Raw genomic sequence first — 17,764 nt, 5'->3', positions numbered from 1 at the left:
GTATGAGACTCACCAGCAAGTCTCATTAGCAAAGCCAAGAAAGAGGCGAGGTCAGAAATCCAGAATGCGCGCGTCAGTGCGCTGTGAAACAACAACAACAACACGGCGATGAAATTCCGGGCATTACAGGGTAGTTGCCAGACATTGGGTCGCTTCATACCGTCAGTACTCACCTGCACGAGCTCCTCCACCAACAACTCGCCACATGTCAATTCGTCAAATTACTATTAGACACGCAGCCAACATAGAACAGGGAACCGGTATGAATGGATGTGTAACAGTCTTCAAGGTGCGGAGCATGAGCATCAAACAAAGCACTCGTAGTTGCTGGACTGAGCGGCAAACAGGCTGCCTACATGTACTTGAGCCTCGATCGCGGTAATAGCAGCAAGCTATTAATGAACTGTAACAATGGATTCGTGCGCAAACGCAGGCAGCAAAGCACCGGCGGCTGTTGTCTGGAATTTCAATAACAGGACATTCAAACCAACAGTTTCTCACCAGGATTCTCATTGGTGGGCGAATTACAAAATCGATGGCCCAGCTTCGCATCGCATCGCATCAGATAACTAGGCGGGTGTTTGCTGGCATGTCATGTCATGCCAGGCCTTGCTGCCGTGTTACACACACAAACACATACGGACACGCACATCAGACGTTATTACTGGATTTTATCTCCCCGAAGCCCTGATGATCCCCTCCTCGGATCGTTAATCCCTGCACACCAAACAACAAAACTACAACAATGAACCTCTTAGACTTTGTGAAGCGTTTTTTTTTTCTTCTTCTTCTCATTTTCCCTGCTCCGCCACCTGCAACTAGGAAGCAATCAGGTCAAGCAGGTATCGGTGTCTTGACGTCAGGAGACTCTTGCTACCATCAGGCGCTCCATCGCAGTCGTCCATTGGCCCGCGTTGACGTCAGGAGGCCTGCAAACCCCTGCACACCGTCGCCGTCGACTGCTGAGGAGCGCTGAGATGCTTGCCGTGATCCGCTAGAAAGGCTCAACTCGCTGGAACCTGGAGGCCTGACCTCGAGCTCGCCGGAGAGCTGCCAGATCAAATGCCCTGTAGCACCGGAACATGAAGCTTTCCCCCCCTGCTGACCTGCAGAGCAAACACTGGAACCCCAGGCTTCTGCACCCGCTGTACTTGCGACAAATGTAACAATCGGTCCATCAGTCGATGGTGGTCAGCGGGGCTTATCGCAGCACATGCAAGGCATCATCATCCAACTTGGTTTCTATACATAAACCGGCGTGATTCCTCCTCCTGCCTAATGCCCGCCCCTCGGCTACCACCCGCAATGTCTGTCGTTTGCCCTCTGTGAGATATTTTTTTCTTTCTTTCTGCACATCTTGTTCGGCTCTTCCTTTCTTTGCAGATACAGGAGAAGTTCAAGCTGCCGTTACCATGCCTCACTTTCCGTCGTCACGACGCGGCGACCCAGAGCCGTCGCAGGGCCTCAACCACTCCTACTATCACCCAGACGAGCCCCCATTCTCGTCGTCTCGCCGTTCCAAGTCCGAGAGAGGCCGCCGAAATGCCTCTCCTAGCTACTCGTCCTCCCCAGACGACCGCAAATCCGGTCGCAGCAGCCGTCGCGAGCCGTCGCCCGGATATGCGAGCTCGAGGCCGTCCCGCAGCCGTCGGCATTTGTATCCGAGCCCGCCTCCCTTTGCGGCACCGACGCCTCCGCCCCAGCCCGACTATCGCACCTCTGGCCGTGACCGTGACCGAGACCGAGACCGAGTCCGCGATCGCGATCGCGATACCTACTCGCCGCGGGACTCACCGCGAGACTCACCGAGAGATCCGTACAGAGATTCTCAGAGGGACTCGCGCTACCGAGATGCTGACCGACGCGCACGAGACTATCCCCCTCCTCCGTCGGAGCCACGTGAGCGACGTCACAGGTCCTCCCGCCGCGAGCCGTCTCCAGAGCCCAGGGGCCCTTCCTCGCGGGCCTACCCGACGCCCCCGTACGACGACCGCAGCGACAGGGACCCTCGCTCGTCTCGTCGGTCCCGTGGGACATCAGCGCCGTCGCCGCCGCCTCCGCAGTCGTCACGCTCTCGCGGCGCCGTAGCTCTTGACCGCGACGGTGCAAGGGACGAGCGCGACCGACGACATCGCTCGAAGCCTCGCGAAACGGACCTCGTCCACGGCTCGAGTCGTGACCGCGACAGGACCCGCGACAGGGACCGCGACAGGGACCGTGACAGAGACCGCGACCGCACTCGGGACCAACACCGCACCCGGGATCGCGATCACAACCCGCCGCCGTCGCTCAAGCGCCGGAACACGATGCCCGCAGGCGGCAGCAACCCCTGGTGGAAGAACCCCATGATCCAGGCCGGCGCGCGCACCGCATTGGCCGCCGGTGCCCAGGCCGTCATGCAGAACCGCAAGGAGGCCGGTCCCTGGCTGGGCGCAAAGGGGGCCAAGGTTGCGACGGCTGCCCTGACGGCTGCCTTGGCTGATGGTTTGGCCAACGGTGGCAAGAAGAAGCGATGATGATGATGATGATGGTGATGATGACGACGGACAACTTGCCATACCTATGGTGTAATTTGTCTCTCTTTCTTCGTACGACATTAATGACTGACGACAATACGGCTATTCTTAACCCCTGACTGAGCCTGTTCCTTTCTCATGGTGGACGAATTGCACACGGTTGTGTTCCTTTGCTGGATCTTGTTTCTGCTTCTCTTCTTGCTCGTTTAGACAGGGGAATGGATGGCGTCGGAGGACGGCTCTCACCTACCTACCTACCTACCTACGTTGCCTCAACGGGCGGAACTGCAAATCGATCTTTGGCGTTGTTTTACTTTCAGCACCTACTTGTCTTGCTGTTTCTATCCTTTTCTTTCTTAATGATTTGCACGAGAATACGATAGATGGTGGCTCCGTGGTGCTCACAATACATACAACAACCCCCCCATCTCCATGATCCGCCTCCCTTGTCTCTTATGATTTGTGATTGAATCTCATAACACGATGAATATTATCAATGCATTCACCGCTTTCCCCTTTGGTCTCTCCTTCCTCTCCAAATCAAGTCCATGGCAGCACATGTCATCAACGTGTCGTACCCCTTCTCACCACCTCTCCCAACTGTGACCGCCCCCCCCCTTTCCCCCTCCACCCCCCCAAACATCGCCATCGTCCTTCACGCTCAACAACACTTCATCAAAACATCAAAATAGGCAATTTGGCCGAACGGTTTAAGGCCCCGTGTTCAGGAATAGTTCACACTGTGAGCAAATTGCCTCTTCGCGGTCTAGAAATAGGCGAGGGTTCGAATCCCTCAGGTGTCAGACGTTTCTTTTTTTGCCTCTTTTTGCTGCGAGTGTGTCCTGCCAGGAAGGGCCATTAATACAGTATCAGTCAACCCAGATTCCAAAGTCACTTCGTCTGCGTGTTACTCCATGATGGAAGAGACTGTTGCCAACGGTGGTATTATTGTCAGTGGTAAAGTCAAGCTCATCCAAAGTCCACGTCTATGCTCATCCCGCCGCTACCTAATTACACCAAACAAAACTCGCCCACCAAACAACTTGCCATTCAGATTTCCAGTCGCATGCACCTCGAATTACAGAGCCCAATTATGCATGGTTCAAGGGTCATTGAACCAACGCCAACAAGTCACAAGTTGGCAGCCCCCTTAGGACTGCTGGCCAATGTTCCAGGGCCTACAGCGAGAGGCAATGCAGAGACCGTTACAGCAGGCTCCCACATACTGGCCGTTGGTGTCAAAGCAGGCACCTGTTGCACGTACTATTAGCTTACCAGACTCGACTCGTATGACCCTGCTTCCACCTCATTCCAGCACAAGGACTGATCTCACCATAAGTCTCGACACAGGTTCCCTGGCAGCTGATGCTGGTAACCGCCTGCGGGGGGTCAATCACGACCTGCTGTGTCACGCCGTCGGCGGCAATCGTGCTGCTGAGGTTCTTGGCGCCGGGCGTCTCGATCACGCAGGCCTGGAGGACGTTGAAGTCGGGGGCGTCAATCAGCGCAATGGGCAGAGTGCTGTGCGTCAAGACGGGCTTGCCGTCGGCAGGGACGGTCAGAGGATACGAGTGGTCGTCGCCCTCGGAGCGGAGAGTGACGTGAGCAGTCTGCACAGGAGCGTCCTGAGCCAGAGAGGTGCCGGCAAAGAGGCCAATGGCGAGGATGGTGGTGAAGAACTTCATGTTGATGGTGTTGGAGGATCGGGAGAGGTGGAGGTCAATGCTCGAGATGCGGAGTGCTGAATCGATGGTTGCTTATTCGGTGTTTGGCTGCTTTCTGTGGTCTGATGCTGCTCTTCCAAATCGTCTTCCAGAGCCGGCGGCATCACCTGCTTATATCCTCTTCCGCAGCCCTCGACCCTTCACACCCAGTTCGGCAAGCCTCCCGACGATCTCGCTGCCGCATCTCACCCCGTGTGTCAACCAAGAGGCCCCCGACGTCATTCACCCCTTGGCCCAGACTCAAATACGAGGAAAAAAAAGGAAAGAAGAAAACCAGATGTCAATCAACAAGCGGTCAATACTGGCGGGCTTCTTCTTTGTTGCTGCTACTGTCCTCGTGATGCTGGATCCATCAGTGCCCAATTGTTCGAGCCCTTGCTTTCGCCTATTCATATCACCTCTCCTGGTCAGGTATACAGCAAACAAGGTTGACAACAAGTCTAATGCAGGTAATACTCGACTCCTGCGTCTGCCGAGGACCCGATATGCATCTACCCTTTGCTGACACAGCAGAGACGACCATGTCCTTTGTCGCGACTCTTGTCGTGTTGCGCAAGTCTTTGATGACATGTCTGCAAGCCAGGTGGCTCACAGTCAAAAGGGGCATTCGGCACCAATCTCCCGATCTGATGAGCCTCAGATCGACAGCAGGTTGCCAGAGTTGCCACGGATCAGAACCTGTTCATATGCTGCAGATCTGTCGCTTGGCAGTCCACCCGAGTATTACTTCTCCCTACCAAGCCGGCGCCGACGAGCCGGACATGAACAGTGCACCCTCCAGACACCGCACCAATACGAGAAAGGACGTCTTCGATTATATCATTCACAGATGGGCCATATTAGCAGCTTGACGGTTAATACGGCCTGTCTTCTTCACATCGACATAGGCGGAGTGTAACAGACGGAGGCAGTCAATTGTCTGCAACCAAGAGCCCGCGCAAGTCGGAAGTGGTTGACGGTTCAGAGTGTTGTCCCGAAGCTCATTTAACACAATGCACAGGCACTATGGAGCGAATTCGACAACTCTTGATAATGACACCAACAGACAAAAGTCTCGTCGAGTCGAACAAAAAAAAAAGGAAAAAAAGAATCAAAGCACTCAGGGAGTGAAAAATTGACCGAGACAGGGGTCGAACCTGCAACCTCCTGATGTACTAAATCGTAGTCAGACGCTCTGCCATTGAGCCACACGGCCGATCTAAGGAATTGATTGGTGGACTTTGAGAAATTCCAGCCTATGACGATGGCCAAGACGATGATTCAACCACAGCCCTGAAAGACACAACCACTCCACATTGTTCCGTTCGTGTGTGGTCCCGTCAAACCCAGTGGAAACAACAAGGGCTATTCTCTCCAAAGTACATGTCGTCCTCCAAGGGGCAGACACATTATATTGCCTGTGATCCACTTCGTAATTATGTAGTAATCGTGCCGTAACATTGGCATCTCACCAGCTGACCAGATAGACTCGTCCCTCGTAGGGCTTCAAGGCTCCCTCATCGACTTTGCCATCGTAGGAAGACATGATGGGAACGAAACTGATCGCGGCGCCATCCTCAACGGCAAGTTCTGCGGCCGTTGGCTTCTCCCACTTCTTCTCCTCGCCAGTAAAGTTGAGCGCAACGACGGCCTTGGCCGATCCACCAGACGGCGGCTCCTTTATAAAGGTGTAAGTCTCCCTGTCCTCCTCTCGCAGGGTCCGGTAGTCGCCGTATACGAGCAGATCGGCATACTGCTTTCGGAAGAGCACGGCCTTTTGCCAGTAGGTCAAGACGCTGTGCGGGTCGTCGAGCTGCGAAGCAACGTCAATCTGCCCTCCCAAGGGATGAGGTTTCATCCAGGGCTCCTTGACCTCCTTTCCAGACTTTTCTGCCTCCTCGGAGAAGCCGCCGTACTTGGCCTTCCCGTTCCAAACCATGGGGACGCGAGCATGGTCCCGTGCAAAATGTGCCAGAGAAGCGAGGGCCTTGTCCATGCCTTGGCCGTTGCGGTGCTCTCGGACAAAGTCGAGATACAAGCGGCTGCTCACGTCAATGTAGTTGTCAAGCGGATAACCGTCTTGTGGCACGTTGATGGCTCCAATTTCCTGCCCCTGATATATAAACTGCGTGCCACTTAGGCATGCCTGCAGAAGAGCCAGCATCTTGCCGCTTGCAACTCGAAACTGTTGGCTATCGTCTGCAAAGCGTGTAATTGATCTCGCTTGGTCGTGATTCTCCAGAAAGACCGTCGTCCAAGCATCAGTGCCCTTGATCAGAGTTTGGGTACGAGCGATGGCCTCCTTGAATTCGGGCAATTGCCAGTCCTTTGGCTCCGCATCGTACCTCAGCGGCTTGTTGAACCCAACATTGACGACGTCAAACTGAAACACCATGTCCAGCTGCTTGGCTTCTGCGCTCACATATTGCAGCACGCGGGCCATGTCGGGCGTCGATGGAAGTTCCCCGACCGAGATAGCGCCGTACTTGGCCATGATCTGATTCATCTCGCTGAGGAATTCGTGCATCCTGGGGCCGTTGCAGTACAGCATGTCAGCCGCCTGATATGGAGCTCCGGGGTCCAGCTCTGGTGCATCTGGGAGCCCTGGCGGCTTGCTATACATGTTGACGGTGTCGATGCGAAAGCCGTCCACGCCGCGCTCAAGCCAAAATTCCATCGCCGAGGCATAGACCGCTTTGCGAGTGATGGGATTCTCCCAGTTCAGGTCCGGTTGCTCTTTGGCGAACAAGTGCAGATAGTACTCGCCCGACTGCTCGTCCCACTCCCACACGCTGCCGCCGCCAAACTTGCAACGCCAGTTGTTGGGGGGAAGACGCTCTCCAGTGGGAGAAAGCTTGGCGGGCCGCCAGATGTACCAGTCGCGCTTGGAGCTGTCTTTGCTCGCACGAGATTCCTCGAACCAGGGATGCTGGTCAGATGTATGGTTGATGACAAGATCTAGCATGACTTTCATGCCCCGAACATGAGCCTCGCGAATAAGAGTCTCCATGTCCTGCAGGGTGCCGTAGGGAGGGTATATATCCTCATAGTTGGAGATGTCGTAGCCCATGTCCACCTGAGGGCTGTCGTACATAGGGCAGATCCAGACGACATCAACTCCGAGGCGAGCTATGTAGTCAAGCTTGGAGATGATGCCTGGAAGGTCTCCGATTCCGTCTCCATTGGAGTCGCAAAATGATGCTGGGTAGATTTGGTAGATGACAGCATGCTTCCACCACAGCTTGGGGCGTCCAGGAACAGTCATTTTGCGTATAAATGAGGAGTCAAGATAATGACGAGGTAAGAGTATCGGTATGTGAACAGGTTCGATCTCGGGGAATCACTGCGACGAAGGAAGGGCTGTTCCCTGTCTCTGGAAAGAACACAAAGGGAAGATATTGAAAAAGATTGAGAACAATATTGAACCGGGCAGTGAATCAGTTGAAGTCGCGAATTTATCGCCTTAAAAGCCCGGAAAGGACCTTCAATGAATTGGCGATAACGGAGCGCTGAGCGATCATTGACCTCCGCGGACGATGGGGGGTTGCGTATGCCCGAGACACCAGTAGCGGCAAGACATGGGATGATGCCGTCGAGTCTCCGTTGAATGAAGCAGCTGACATCTGCCGGCTTCACATTATTGAATCTTTGTGTAGGACCCTTTTGTCCATTCTCGTGGAGTTGGCCGAGACCATCTCTTCGTGTTGCTGGCTAGTATGCTCCGTTTTGCAATACAGTCCCCAGTCAAAACGGGGGTGAAGGTCGTGTTGTGGATAGGCTTGAGGGCGCACACGGCGGTTCTTGAGCCCTGATTAGTTGTATGTCGGACCGACGAGAAGAAGCAAGAAGCGTATTGGACAAGTGTCGGCCCGATGCTATGCCCCTTCGGTGCCCGGTCCTCAAGCCGCCCAGACACTTGACCTGTTGCTTCGTGTTGCCGTTCCCCAAGCCCGCAACGGGCCCTTGGCTGCATCATTCCACTAGTGATGGGGGTCGATGGCATGGTAAGCGGAGGCAAGTCCATCGGCGTGCCATCGGAGCGAGGCAGTAGCCTCCCCGCTTGCGGCCCCTTTGTTCTCTCATCCCTCATGACTGATACGGACTTCAGATGAATGGGGGGCTGTGGGTTCCAGGATTAGATTCGACTCTGCGTGGCATCTCGTCATCCCATTGTTCTGCCGGGCTCCCTTGGGCTCGGTTCCGTCTTTCAACCATATCTTCTCAAGAACTGTAGTCAGTACTTTGTGCCAAGAGTCGAACCAGCTGACATATAGTTTCCCTCTGGTGCTCAGCAGTCAAGCCATCTTCCAGAGTCCAAGACCAAGTATCTCGGACCGACATCTTCCAATTTGCGGGCAATAGTCCTCAGACTATCGTCAACCAGACCATTGGCGACTTCTACCAGACACCCCGGCTCCAAAATCGCGGGGTCCCCACGGGGTGGTTTCGGCAAGCAAGGGAACTTAGAGATGCTGATCAACAACACCAAAGAAGGAAAAGAAAGAAAAAGGGTGTCAGGCGAATGGTCCGAGTCTGAATAAAGGTTTCCCCGCAGGTGCCGCAATCGACAACTGTACAGAGACCGCGAGCTTCCCACACTTCTGTGTCTGCGTTTGACTAGCTGCCAGTAGCACGATAGCTTGAGCTCAGCTGCATCGAACCATACCACTCCGCGTTCGACGCCTTGACTTTCGTTCTTCTTGGTCATCCCGTCGATAGCCACGATTTTGTCTCCCATTTCTTCTGATTAGACACCTTGCGCACGACAGACCACAGTCGTGCACAACGTTTTGTTTGAGCCAACTTTTCCCTCAACGTCTGAGAGCCGCGTATAAAGTTCCGACCACCTTCCAGATTCCCCTTCCCCTCTTCTTCTTCTTCCCCATCAACTGACTGCAACCAACCGATCTTGTGGCCTCAGTGTGATTAAATTGACGACTTATTTTCTTTTCCAAGGCTCATTCGTTCTTCTCTTCCACTTCCACCCCCGCAACACCACCAACATGGCAGAGAATGAAGACATGTCGCCGGCCCATGTCTCGGCCCCCGTGCCCAGCAAGGTCGACATTTCGACGGCTCAGGAGGCTGCGGCAGCCACTGACGCCGAACACAACATGGGCTTTGTCAAGTCCTTCAAGCTATATTGGAAAGCTTGTTTGTGGTCCATCTTCATCTCGACATGCATCATCATGGACGGCTTCGACACGGCGCTGCTGCGATCGCTCTTCGCCTACCCGGCCTTTCAACGCCAATTTGGGGTTCAGCAGGCCGACGGAAGCTACCAGCTCACGGCTGCTTGGCAGTCGGGCCTCACCAATGGAGTGCTCTGCGGCTCCATCATCGGACTCTTCATGAACGGAATCCTTGCCGACCGCTTCGGATATCGCAAGACCCTCATCGGCGCGCTGGTTGGAATCACGGGCTTCATCTTCATCATCTTCTTTTCGAAAACGCTGCCCCAGCTCCTTGTTGGAGAGATTTTGGCAGGCATTCCCTGGGGCATCTTCCAGACGCTCACCACGACGTATGCCTCTGAAGTGTGCCCTACCCACCTCCGAGCCTACCTGACGACCTACAACAACCTCTGTTGGGTCATCGGCCAGTTCATCGCGTCAGGCGTGCTCCGCGCCATGGTGTCCAGAACTGACGACTGGGGCTACAAGATCCCATTCGCGCTGCAGTGGATGTGGCCGGTGCCCCTAGCAGTTGGCATCTATCTCGCGCCGGAGTCTCCCTGGTGGCTCGTCCGACGCGGAAAGGTGGATGAAGCCAGACGCTCTTTGGCTCGTCTGACGAGCCGCAGCACCGCAGGCACCGAGTTCAACATTGACGAAACGATATCCCTCATGATCCATACCAACGAGATGGAGAGGGAGCTGACTGCCGGCACGACGTACTGGGACCTCTTCACGGGCGTCAATGCTCGCCGCACTGAAATTGTGTGCATGGTGTGGATGGGCCAGACTCTGTCCGGGTCCAACTTCATGGGGTACTCGACGTATTTCTACCAGCAGGCCGGGTTGGCTGTCGGCAGCTCCTTCAGCATGTCCCTCGGGCAGTACGGCATTGGCATTGTCGGGACCATTCTGTCTTGGTTCTTGATGACCTGGTTCGGTCGTAGAACGTTGTTCTTCACTGGCCAGGTGTGTGCGTGCCTCATCCTCTTCACCATTGGCTGCGCGTCCTTTGCAGGCTCAGCCAATACCAGCGCGCAATGGGGCATCGGGTCCTTGCTGCTTGTGTATACGTTTGTGTATGATTCCTCTGTTGGTACGTCTCTCTGCCTCCCACCCCTGCCCCGTCTCCCCCCCTTCTCCTCTCACTCTTTTCCATCTTGTCCCCATATTACTGCGTATTGGGCAGAATTCGAGTTAGTGACACGCATCGCCCAGGCCCCATCTGCTACTCGCTTGTCGCCGAGCTCACGTCGACTCGTCTGCGAGCAAAGTCGGTCGTGCTGGCCCGCAACATGTACAACATTGCCAGCATCATCGCCAACATCCTGACGCCGCGCATGCTCAACCCCACCGCATGGGGCTGGGGTGCAAAGACGGGCTTCTTCTGGGCGGGCACTGCCTTGTGCTGTGCGACATGGACCTTCTTCCGCCTTCCGGAGCCAAAGGGCAGGACATACGGTGAGCTTGATACCTTGTTTGAGCAGGGAGTGAGCGCGCGCAAGTTTGCCACCACGGCTGTGGGGAGGATTGATGCCGGCTTTGAGTCTGTTTCGATTAGAAAGGATGGAGGTTCCACTGCCGAGATTGAGCGTATCGCACCCAAGGCGTGACGGGAACGTCAAGGCAGTCCATGCGTCGTCTAGGGGGGTTGGCTGCCGAGGACCTCGACTGTGGTTTCTTTGAAAACCGCCTTTATCCGCCTCTTCTCTTGTAATGAAATAGCCAAAATGGATTTCACCCAGTTGCAAACACCCGGTCCAGAGGCTTCTTTCCAGGCCTGCCGTATTGAGCACCTGCACTCGTGATCGCGCTCCGCAATACGTAGTCGCCCAAACCGTTCCCCTCTCTCCCAAGTCCGGATTCCGGACTCCGTTGCTCCATGACGGAATCATTGCTCCAAAAAGTCCAACAGCCGGCCAGGCATGGAGATGGCATCGATAGAGGGAGCAACACGTGGGGGCGAAAAGCCACGTTCTCGCCCAAAGGCTGGAATAACGGCCATAAACCGCGAGGCATGCCGCTGCTCTTCTTCTCCCCTCCCCCACCTTTCTCTCCGCCATCCACAAGTTACAGCCAGCCGGTGGGGAGAGGCCGATAAAATAGAGGCCCTTGTGATTTTCTGATCGTCATTGTTTATCTCTTCCGCATCGTCTTTTCCCCTTGATTGAAACTGCCGTGTGTATGTGTGTGTGTGTGTGCGTCGGCCATCACGATCCGTGCCATACTCTATCCGTAGTCTCTGTCTCTCTCTCTCTCTGTCTCTCTCTCTCTCTCTCTCTCTCTCTCTCTCTCTCTCTCTTGACCGGCCCCCCCCTGCACCGACAATCCCCGCCGCAGCGGCCAAAGCTGTTCCCTTTGCTCTTCTTTTTTTCGTCGCCTTGGTTCTCCTCCTCTTGCTCTCCTTTCCCCTCTCTCACTCGCATCCGGCCGCTGGACCCATTCCTAAGGCTCGGAGTAGTGACGCCATGAGCTAAAGACCCCCGATTTCAATCTCATGCGCGTCCTCCATGAGTAACAGAGCGGCTCAAGCTTGCGATGGATGCAGGGTGCGCAAGGTGAAATGCAACAGCAATCAGCCTTGTTCTCAATGCTCACACCTGGGCCTTGGGTGCATCTACTCGCCGTCGACCAAGCGCAAGCCAAGCGTCCGGAATCGACTCGTGACACAGCTGCGCAACAAGTCGAACATAGCAGCGCCCTTGCCCAGCCATGGAAGCACCTCGCTGGCTGAACGTCGAGATAGGCCGCCAGCTCCAGCAGTGACGTCCATTGCCGGAATCGTGAACCCGATCAGCTCGGAGGATGATGCGTCTCCCGCCGGCGTTGGGCTTGCAGCTGGAAGAGGCAATATCAATCGCACCGGCGCCGTGGCACCAGGTTACCCCCGACCTAGCCTTGCGGCAGCACCAGCCTCGGAACCATTCGTTTTCACGGCGGGCTTCTTCATCGGCATGCTTCCCAAGTACGAAGAGCAGGTGTATCCGGGCAGCCCCATCATCACCAGCTATGAGGTGCGCCGGGCCATTGATAACATGCACGTCAGCCTCGAAGACGCCGCCTTTGTCTACGCAACGGGTGCCGTGACGATCAACCTCACGACTCCCACGGTGCATGGCGAGGCGGGAGCCAGAATGACGGAGCTGATTCGACTCAGCCTCAGCGCGCATCGACGGGCAGAATCCATGTCGGACGTCAGGAACGGGAGGTTGACAGAGGTGCGGACCACTTTGAAGCGCATTATGACGTGCATCTTCCTCGAGGTGTCCATGATGGCCTTCAACCGCTTCGACCGCAGCTTCGCCACGCTGCGCGAGGCCATGACCATGGTGCAGATGATCCACGTCCAGCAGTGCTCACACAATGCAATGCCCCTCGAGCCGCGCGACGTGCCCAAGTTCCAGCGCGTGTACTGGGAGGTCTTCATCCACGAACGCTTCCTGACCATCCTCTCCGGGTTCCCGTGCAGCATGGCGCCGCTGCCTACGGGGTTACCGATGCGGGACACGTTGATTCCGGCTCACATCGACGTCGGATTCAACCGCCTTATCCGCCTCTTTCAGATCATGGACGGGCCCTTTCTGCTGTACTGGAACGCGCAGCAGAACCCGGCGCAGCCCATGCCGGGGGTGTCGCTGCAGTGGATCGAGAGCAAGCAGGCTCAGCTGGACCAGGACGAAATCGGAGCTTCCGAGGCCGAACAGGCGCTGATTGAGAGCGGCCGAGGGTCGTTCACGGAGCTGCAGCACGTCGACTTGTTTGTCACCAGGCTCTGGATGCGCACGCTGCTTTGGCAGTTTGGCCTCACCCACGGCTTTCTTCGCTCGGCCCCGTCACAGAACATCCACGAGGGCTTGTCCATCCACTTCCCAGCGCACAGGCTGTCTGTGCAGTTGCGAGCCCTGGTAAGCCAGCTCGAGAACGTATCCACCATTGTCACACACGGCATGGGGCTCCTGCAGAAGATCTTTGAGATCACGAGCACTGTGGCGGATGTGCTTGCGCTGCCGCTGAGCTATGGCCAGACGCAAGAGGACATGCGGAGCCGGATAGAAGACTTTGTTTTCTTGGTCAAGTTCCTGTTTAGCTTCGAGAGGGCCGAGCAGGAGCAGCGAGACTACCTGCGGCACAAGCTTGACGTGCTCCAGCAGCAGTACACCATGGTGAACTTTGCGGACATGGTCGGACTGAGCCCGACTGTGCACGCTCCGTATCGAGTCTGAGTCTGAGTCCAAGTCCAAGTCAGAGTATGAGTATGAGTATGAATATGAGTATGAGTAATACAAGGTGGCTCGGCTGTCTCCTGTCTGTACCTGTGTGGGACAGGGCATGTGTGGTTAGCATGCTTCTCTCTCTCTGTTTTCGTTGTCTTGCAGTCCATTCATTTCCTTGCATCAGCTTCGGACGTTGACAGTACCTGGTGTCACCCGAGACTGCAATTGTACGAAGCATACGACAGCACATTTAGAACTTACGGCGTTGTTTTCGCTTGCTGCATTATCCCGAGATCTCCCATGTTTGTGCGAGGCGTTGTGCCGTGTCACCGCCGCGAGACAGCCAGCCGCCCGCACCGCACCTTGCGGCCAGTCGATTTGAAATTGGCACGAAGACAGGCCATGTTGTATGTATGTAACGGCTGGCTTGGTCGAGGAGGCGAGAGCCCTGAGAGTCCTCAGGGGTAACAGAAGACCTGGCAAAAGTTGGAAGTTGAATGTGCGAACGCATTTGCCCGTGACAGTCGAGGAAAAGATGTACTCGTTGAATTTGGATGAAGGCGTGCAGGAATGCTTGATTTCCTTTGATATGATGGACGCATGGAATCGAAGCAGATTGACCGACTCCTAGGTTGTCCTGTACGTAAGGCGTACACCGTAATGATGCTTGAAGCACAGTAGGTATACTATCTCTTATGGATGGTCAGGACAAGACTAGGATCGTCGGCAAGCCGGAGCCTAGCAGCAGGCCAAAGCGGGAGCGGCGTGGCGGGGCCGAGCGGCTGAGAGGCCCTAGGAAGTTGATTGTTTCGGCTTGTGCTCCCTTGCGTCCCACCTGGAGATTCGGAGACGGTGGTGGAGTTGTGGACGTGAATATACAGTCTGGTAGAAGGTAGAGTCGGGAAGGCAGAGAGCAGGTTGGGGGGTTGGGTTGAAGTCGATGATGCTTCTATTGTGGCCTTTTGGTGTCTCTTTCCTCCTTTGTGTATCTTGCGTTTGGGTCATGGGAGTGCTTCAGAAAGAGAGTTTGGCAGTTGATGAAGGCTCCAGCGACAGTCTGATGCAGTCTGGAGGCTGCGTCTTACTATTACGTCTCGTCCTCAAGTGCAAGTGTCTCAGACTCCAAACTCAAAGATCGTCGCCATAGCGGTTGCAGGTGCGAATCACGAGCGTCCAGGTACAGGCAGGCACTCTCCACAGCTTCATGCAAGCAACCGAAAAGCACACAATGACTTGAGATAAGGCACGGTAAGGTATGTACATGTATGTCAAGTGGCACTAGGAATGCCATCTGGACTTGCATGCAATCGGAGCTTTTGTCGCCCCCGAGTCTCGGTGTTATGTGTCTCGAGAAGAGGGCTGAGAAGACGAGCAAGGATGCAGAAACACTGGGTGGAAGGAAACTCCAAAGTGACGTGGACCGGTGCTACTTGCTGCGAATAATCACAGCTTCCCCCTTGCATGTGCTAATGCATCTTTGTGTGATTGCTCCACGGCCGTCCTTGCCTCGGTCAGCTTCCTCGTACTACTATGGTGACGAGTCTGAAACGAAAGTCTTGTGCTTTTCGTAAGGAACTACATGTACTAGGGGATTCGTTCAGATGTGCTGGTCATGTTGATGCTGGAGGCGGAGGCGCCAGATGCAGCGAGCGAGTCCCTGAAAGGAAAGGGAACAGAAGGTGCTACCATTCCACGGCGGTCGAGGCCCTGAGAGGCTCTTGCTTGGCGCCCGCAGATGCCTCTTGGGCAGATCGGCATTCGCTGCTGCGGTAGGCGTGACCCTTGTCCGGACTTTGTGTCTGGTGAAAAGTTCCATGACAGTAGGTACCTACCTTACCTACCTTACATAGGTACCTCCTAGACTACCTCATACCTACCTCTACCTACCTAGTACAGCATCATCACTTGCCGGCAATTACTACTACCTCCTGTACCTACTTCCATGAGTTCCTCTCACCGCCAAAGCCGTGGGTGATGATGGAGAGCAGTGCCAAGCGGCAGCTTCGACTCGGGAGGGCGATCGTCCTCCAGCTTTCTAATTTGGATCGCTGTGTCTCATCAAGCCGGCCTCATTCCCGGTTTCCCATCATCCCTTGTTTGCCCTGGAGTGGCAAATTGGAAAGGACAACGCCCGTCAATCAGCAGATACCTTATTGCTTGCTTCGTACGAGTAGTAATTGCTACAGCTTACATACACTGGCCCACGATGGCTTCAGCAGGGCGAGCCAATAGAGCCAGCCACTTTATGCATTGCCGGCCGGCGTTTTGTCTGTCTTGCTTGTCCTGCACGACGAGACTGAGCTGCATGCGAGGAGGGTCATGGTCTGCCTGGGTTGTGCTTTGTTTCTACTCTTCTGACGCCTCTCTTCTTGCATCCTCTCCAGCTTACTTTTGATTATTGAATCGTCGCCCAGCCATCGTGAACCAAGTAATAGTATGTATGCTCGCCTCCGCATCTGTGAGGTGTCACGGATAGTTAGTCGTACCCTTCATAAGGCCACTGACAGGGGCTCCTGATTCGATACATCCATGTGCTGTCATGAGCCCAGATCCTAGGGCCTGCTCTTGTGTTATCCACTCCAGCCTCATTCAGGGTCCAGTTCTCTGGCTCGCTCACGCCCAGGGCTCTTCGGTACCAGTAGTGCTGCATAATAGTTCGGATGCTGGCTGCTTGTGCTTCGTCCTAGTGTTGTCTAGATGGTCTCTCGTGTCAAGACTCAGATTTTCACGCCTCTCCCTGTCTCGGCTTCGGCTCGCATTCAGTTATTTGCTTTCTTTTTTTATTCCATTTTTTTTCAGGGTCCCCCCTCCAAAAAAACAGACATCTAGCCGCCTCCACTCACGATAATGGCATGGTTTTGACTAAGGCATCGAAGCCACGAATAATCACACTTGCGGGCGGGCAAATTGCACCCGTACCAGCCGCCTGGCCGCACTCGTGCACCACTTTCTCCTGGGGGAGCTCGCTCTAGGCCCTCCCAAACCGCTAGAATCTCAGTCCAGGCCCTCCTCTACCTATTTGACTTTCTTTCACCTCGTGCCCTTTTCCTCAGAACTCGTCTCGCATCCTCCTCTCATCCACCCCCTCCCGCCTCAGTCAAGACAGACCCATGCCTGTTCGGTCCAGCTCTCGAAAAATCATACCCGAGCCTGTTCCCGCTCGACACTGACGCAAAGCTCTCCTTCGCCCGGAATATTACTGCACAGGACTCTGCGGGACCGCCCACGGCCGCTGATCCCCTCGTACTGCAGTCCCTCAACCTCGCCTGACCCTGCGGTTCCGCCCTATCCAGTAACCCGTCGGGTCCCTGTGCCCTGCCCTGCCTGCCCTGCATCATCTCATCTGTCATCTTCTTGCCCATCTTTCCGTCCTCCATCTCGCCTCTGACTGGTGCATCCGGACTTCACTCTAGCACACGCTCGAGAGCCTCAGGCCTGTCATCCAACCGTCGCTGGCCTGGTAGCAGCAGCAGCAACTGGGCAGGTCGGGCGCTTTCGAGAGAGCAAAAGGAACCTGGAAACCCTCCCTCTCTCTGCCACTTGGTCTCGTGAATCCCGCCAATCGACGTAGCATTGCAGCTCCGTTTGCAAGGGACCGTTGCAGCTTCCCCCCCCTCCTCGGTGTGCGTCTGGCAACTCGGGAGCAGCGCCTTGCTGCACGCACTCATTTGGCCAGCATCCAAACCTCAAGGGCGGACCCTCTAGTCTGTACGACCTCAGGATAAGAGAAGCGACGCTGCATCTTCCTATTGATTTTCGCACTACGCCATTGGCACATCGGATAGACGCATCAACAGACGATGGATGGCCGCCCCTTGCCGCCTTACAGGGCCGTGTCCGAAGCAACGCGCCAGCGCGAGACGTTCAAGTCAGTTCAGTTCACATTGTCATGACAGCTAAGCACTTTGCCCGCCCCATGTTCATCCTGCTTGCCCTTGACTACAGCGAGGGTTGAATCTCGAGGTCATATTCTGAAACCAATCGAGAAACTCGTTCGGACCCAAGACAGGGATCCTCCATCGTCTGGCAACTACGGTTTCTCGAGGGCTGTGGGAGACACCGCTGCTAACGCAATGGCTGAATCCAGATATGACCCAACTCTCCTGTCCGCCACCAAGCTCAACAACTCCGGCATCGCTCTACCAAGCTCTGAGTTG

General features: G+C 55.3%; 5 protein-coding genes across 5 annotated transcripts; 3 read left to right on the top strand and 2 right to left on the bottom strand.

Annotated features, from left to right (window-relative positions):
• Positions 1-1,323: 1,323 nt before the first annotated feature.
• On the top strand, positions 1,324-2,930 carry TRIREDRAFT_121178 (uncharacterized protein). The gene has a single exon (XM_006964231.1). The coding sequence runs from the start codon at positions 1,413-1,415 to the stop codon at positions 2,514-2,516; it is 1,104 nt and encodes a 367-aa protein (XP_006964293.1). The 5' UTR covers positions 1,324-1,412; the 3' UTR covers positions 2,517-2,930.
• Positions 2,931-3,525: 595 nt separating this feature from the next.
• TRIREDRAFT_121177 (uncharacterized protein) lies at positions 3,526-4,310 on the bottom strand. The gene is made up of 2 exons (XM_006964073.1): positions 3,850-4,310; positions 3,526-3,767 (listed from the first exon to the last, which is right to left on the bottom strand). Exons 1-2 carry the CDS (start codon positions 4,199-4,201, stop codon positions 3,667-3,669), a joined length of 453 nt encoding a protein of 150 aa, XP_006964135.1. The 5' UTR covers positions 4,202-4,310; the 3' UTR covers positions 3,526-3,666.
• A 1,377-nt stretch (positions 4,311-5,687) lies between these two features.
• On the bottom strand, positions 5,688-7,484 carry TRIREDRAFT_59578 (glycoside hydrolase family 13; the record flags this gene model as incomplete). Its single annotated transcript, XM_006964072.1, has 1 exon — positions 5,688-7,484. The coding sequence occupies one exon, from the start codon at positions 7,482-7,484 to the stop codon at positions 5,688-5,690; it is 1,797 nt and encodes a 598-aa protein (XP_006964134.1).
• Positions 7,485-9,240: 1,756 nt separating this feature from the next.
• On the top strand, positions 9,241-11,006 carry TRIREDRAFT_76758 (maltose permease; the record flags this gene model as incomplete). Its single annotated transcript, XM_006964230.1, has 2 exons — positions 9,241-10,489; positions 10,612-11,006. 2 exons carry the CDS (start codon positions 9,241-9,243, stop codon positions 11,004-11,006), a joined length of 1,644 nt encoding a protein of 547 aa, XP_006964292.1.
• An 897-nt stretch (positions 11,007-11,903) lies between these two features.
• On the top strand, positions 11,904-13,616 carry TRIREDRAFT_21997 (uncharacterized protein; the record flags this gene model as incomplete). Its single annotated transcript, XM_006963965.1, has 2 exons — positions 11,904-12,041; positions 12,198-13,616. The coding sequence occupies 2 exons, from the start codon at positions 11,904-11,906 to the stop codon at positions 13,614-13,616; spliced, it is 1,557 nt and encodes a 518-aa protein (XP_006964027.1).
• Positions 13,617-17,764: the final 4,148 nt, after the last annotated feature.

The sequence above is a fragment of the Trichoderma reesei genome, assembly GCF_000167675.1.
Source record: "Trichoderma reesei QM6a unplaced genomic scaffold TRIREscaffold_6, whole genome shotgun sequence".
Lineage (NCBI taxonomy): Eukaryota > Fungi > Ascomycota > Sordariomycetes > Hypocreales > Hypocreaceae > Trichoderma > Trichoderma reesei.
The sequence above is the reverse complement of the archived record's forward strand: the minus strand, read 5'-3'. Positions and strand labels throughout refer to the sequence as shown.

Coding starts and splice junctions, on each gene's coding strand:
- TRIREDRAFT_121177 (XM_006964073.1), bottom strand. CDS start 4,201: ATGAAGTTCTTCACCACCATCCTCGCCATTGGCCTCTTTGCCGGCACC. Junction 3,768..3,849: donor AACCTGTGTCGAGACTTATG/GTGAGATCAGTC, acceptor TACGTGCAACAG/GTGCCTGCTTTGACACCAAC.
- TRIREDRAFT_121178 (XM_006964231.1), top strand. CDS start 1,413: ATGCCTCACTTTCCGTCGTCACGACGCGGCGACCCAGAGCCGTCGCAG.